Source organism: Gracilinanus agilis, chromosome 3 (assembly GCF_016433145.1).
Source record: "Gracilinanus agilis isolate LMUSP501 chromosome 3, AgileGrace, whole genome shotgun sequence".
Lineage (NCBI taxonomy): Eukaryota > Metazoa > Chordata > Mammalia > Didelphimorphia > Didelphidae > Gracilinanus > Gracilinanus agilis.
In genome coordinates this window covers 86,747,276-86,751,621 of record NC_058132.1, presented here as the reverse complement: position 1 = coordinate 86,751,621, position 4,346 = coordinate 86,747,276, and the positions used below count along the sequence as shown (strand labels likewise).

At 37.9% G+C, this 4,346-nt stretch overlaps 1 protein-coding gene across 1 annotated transcript; it reads right to left on the bottom strand.

Annotated features, from left to right (window-relative positions):
• Positions 1-1,407: 1,407 nt before the first annotated feature.
• On the bottom strand, positions 1,408-2,349 carry LOC123238642 (olfactory receptor 56A4-like). The gene has a single exon (XM_044665849.1). It carries the CDS (start codon positions 2,347-2,349, stop codon positions 1,408-1,410), a length of 942 nt encoding a protein of 313 aa, XP_044521784.1.
• Positions 2,350-4,346: the final 1,997 nt, after the last annotated feature.

Below are 4,346 nucleotides of genomic sequence, written 5' to 3'. Positions count from 1 at the left end.
CTCCGGACTAGCCTATTGATTCATCTCCACAAGATTCCTCTGTTATACTTCCAACTGGGTATCATTTTTTCCAGTCACTTTTTAGCTCCCTTTAATATGGTGTCTTCTATTATTAAAATGTAAGTACCTTGAAGGCAGGAATTGTCTTTCTTTCTCCTTGTATTTATATTACATGCACTTAGCACAGTATTCAGTAAGTATGCAATAAATGCCTGTTGCCTGACTAAGTTACTTTAGACAAGTCACCTCCTCTCTTTTCAGCCTCATTTTACTCAGTTGTGAATTTGGAAGTTTGGCCTCTGAGATCTTTATCTTCTTTCTATACATAATCTAGATAATAGTTTTATTTTTCAGGTAGAAGTCAGACAAGATAACCCCTAATATCTCTTCCAACTCCATAATTCAAGGATTATTATTTTACATTTTCTTATATAATCAAAAGGAGTAAAAGATATTTTCCAGGTTGAATAATCAGAGATCTCCCAAGTATGTGGGAGTAAGCAAAGAAATAAGTTAGTGACTAGATGACAAAAATTTATTGATGCTTACTGTGTTTTATAAAGGATGAAGAGAAACATGAGGTACAGTTCCTCCTCTCATAGTACTACAATCTCATATAAGACACATGTTCTGTTTATAAGACTTACATATACAAACTTCAAGAAAACAATCTGCACTAGAGTTAAAATATAACACAATAATATAAGGTGAACCTGTATTATAGGTATAAATATGATGTTACATACAAGGGGGAAAATAACCCAAACATTATAAAGTGCATGATGGGCCCTGATGATCCAGGAAAGCAAAGTAGGTTCTTCTATAAACACTTCCCAGAAAGTAGTAACTGAGTCTTTTTTCTCATTACTTTTCTTTACATTTTTTGTTGCCCATGTTATAACTCCATTATTTTAAAGTTAACTTTCCAGACATGGATTTGCCTAATAACTATAAATATCAAATGAGTAGTTTCAAAGCAATGAAAGACAGAGCAATAAGATTATTGTATATGAAGCCAAGAATGACCTAAATTCAAATCCTTCATCTAATATTTACTGGTTTAGTGACCACGGGAATCATTTATTCTCTCTTATTCTCAGTGAACCCATCTGTAAATGAGAGATGATATCTGTAGTGCCTGCCTTCAGGGTTAATATGAAGACCAAAGGAGAAGATACCTGTAAGGCAACCAGCAAACACAAAGTTGCAGTGTAAATCTCAGGAGTTGTTTTTATGAAATAGATTTGAATTGACTTATATTAGGAAAATAAGGAAGACTAGCTCTGGATTCAGAATGGAATTTAGTCACAGAGTAAAAATAAATTCTGTAACCCACATAATGATTCCTTTCATTCAAAAAGTTAGTGCATCCAAAGAAGTAGCATCTGCTCCTCTCCTCAATGATCCTCACAACCTTCTCAACAGCTTCTGGATCCCCTGCTTAATCTCCTTTGTCCGGACTCCATAGACAATAGGATTCATGGCTGGGGGAATGAGGTGATGCAGTATATTGAGCAGGATGGGGACATCATGAGGGATTTTTTTCCTGGCTACATTGGTGATGACTAGTACCAGCAGGATGGTGCTGAAGAAGAGGATGAGGATGAAGTGGGAGCCACATGTGCTCAGAGCTTTGGCTGCAGCCCCCTCTGCCTTAATCCGCAGAACAGCCCGAAGAATAAAGGAATAAGAAAGGATGATGAGAATGAGGTCAGAGCCCAATAAAGTCCAGCCAATCACAAACTGGTAGACTTGGTTTAAAGTGATGTCATCACAGGAAAGTATAGAGGCAGACAAGTTAGTGCAGATGCAATTCTTGATTATGTTGTCTCCACAGTAATGGAGCTGGGCAGAAAGGATTGGAACAGGGGCAGTAAGGAGAGCATTTCTAGCCACAATGAACACGGTAGCCTTGAGCACGAATTGATTAGTGATGATAGTTGGATAACGCAGTGGTTTACAGATGGCCACATAGCGATCATAGGCCATGATGGTGAAGGTGCAGGACTCCATGGTCAGAAAGCTGTTCATTATGTACATTTGGAGGAAGCAAGCAGGGAAGCTGATAGGTCTGAGATCAAACCAGAAGATGGCAAGGACCTTGGGGATGACAGTGACACAGAGAACAATATCCAGCAGAGATAGTATGCTAAGCAGATAGTACATGGGTTCATGTAAAGAAGCTTCTAGCCTTATGGTGAGGAGGAGGGTGGCATTGGCCCCCATGGCCAAGAGGAACAGGAGGCTCAGAGGTAGAGAGAGCCAGTGCTGCCAGCTCTGGTAGCCAGGGAAGCAGATGAGGAGGAACTCAGAAGGCAGAGGAGAGGAGCTATTGCTGATGAGTGCCATGAAGCAGGTCCTGAGTTGGGCTGGTTTCCTCTATGGATTCCTTCCAAAAACAGGAACAGTCATTAGTTCTCTAGTTATATGTTCATCCTAGATTCTAGAAGGATATGGAATGTCATTGAGCAGGGCAAAACCTGTATTAGAAAGCTTCACAAAATGGAAGAGAAATAGTGTGAGCACTCCCTTTTGAGATTGGATCTGGTAAGATATTATTAGGAGTATCCAATCCCTTGTTCCATTAAATATCTTCCCCATCTATCACAAAAGCCTGAACTCTGAGCACATAATAGGGAGGAAGGCCTTATCTAAGATGTAATTAGGCAAGAAATGGCTTCTGTCCTATCAGATAGCATTCTGTGGATAAGAGGCAAAGAAAGGTTCAGTGATCAGTGTCTCCATTTAGTGGCTATTACTCTGGCTTCAAGACCAGAGTCAGTTAGGAAAAGAATAATAGAGGTCTTTTCTTTCTTTTTTTTTTTTTTATGAAATCACCTACTTAAGAACGGAGACCCTGCTGAGATTGTAATACAATTTACGCCAACTCACTCCACACAAATAGTAATGGAATAATACTGGAAGAAGATATTGGGGCAGCTGGGTAGCTCAGTGGAGTGAGAGTCAGGCCTAGAGACAGGAGGTCCTAGGTTCAAGTCCGGGCTCAGACACTTCCCAGCTGTGTGACCCTGGGCAAGTCACTTGACCTACATTGCCCACCCTTACCAATCTTCCACCTATGAGACAATACACCGAAGTACAAGGGTTTAAAAAAAAAAAGAAGATATTATCCTCTGTGGAAATAACACATGTATATATGTATATATATATGCATATATATATATATACACACTATTAACTAGAATGTGAAAGTTGATCAAGAGCCAAAAAAATGATAAACTAGACACTTTTCCCCTGACTCTACTCCAACAGCAAAAACAAAATTATGTGCTAATTTAGAATAATTATAGGCAAATACATAAGAAAATAATAATAGAACCTCTAAAAAGTCAAATACTTTTTAATACCAGAGAACACTAACCCCTAATTCTTAAAAGTACTTACTCTGCTCTTCCCTGGCTCTAGCCACTACTTCCTGTTAGGAATACACACACTAACCCAGGGGTTTTTGCCTAAAGCTCATATTGGGATTTCCTCTTACTTCTGAGGCTTTTCCAACATACCTCATTCCCTGCCGGAACCCCAACCTGCAACAAATAGTAGTCATTGATTCTTTTCAGCCAGTTGAGGGTAGTGAAGGAGAGGAAGGTTAAGAATTTGCAAACACATCCAAACCAAAAAAAAAATACAAGATAGGAAAATAACCCAATTAGCAAAGAAACAATAAGTAATGAAATGAATACTCTATGCTTAGAGGTTATTGAGAGAAAGAGCAGGGAAGAATTTGACTGACCTAGAGATTAAAAACAATAATGAGAGATCATTAAAGAACTTCTTTGCAAAAATCTCAAATTTCAAAAATGAAAAATCTCTTCTTTAACCTTCCTAAGGAGTTAAAGATATAAAGTTGATCTTTAAAATGGAGGAGGGATACAGTGAAAAATGTAGATGATGTAAAAAAATCAGCAATAAGTTTTAAATGAATGTATTGGAGAGTATAAAATGTCATCCAGTTGCACTAAGCCTTAAAAAATGAAGCTACGTTGTAAAAGAAAAATGCCTTCCAAGATCAGCACTTCATTTTGCCACTTAAATTCATGTACCAAAGCTAGATAATCACTTTTGTGTCATGAGTCATATGTGCATAACTTTTTTTTGTTCTATGAAAACTTATATGTGGTAGGATTTTAAATCCTATAGTTCAAGAGATTAGATCACCTAGTACTATGTTGAAAGCTTTGGAAGGAGCTGCTAAATCAAAACTAGATGACTGGTTCTTTAGGCTTAGATTCTTGTTTCAACTACACATCAAGTTTATACTCTTATACTCCTAAGTTATGGTTCAGCAAACCTCATCCACGAATGGGACATGTAGACATGATAAT

Excerpts from the sequence above, each read along its gene's own strand:
- LOC123238642 (XM_044665849.1), bottom strand. The coding sequence starts at position 2,349 with ATGGCACTCATCAGCAATAGCTCCTCTCCTCTGCCTTCTGAGTTCCTC.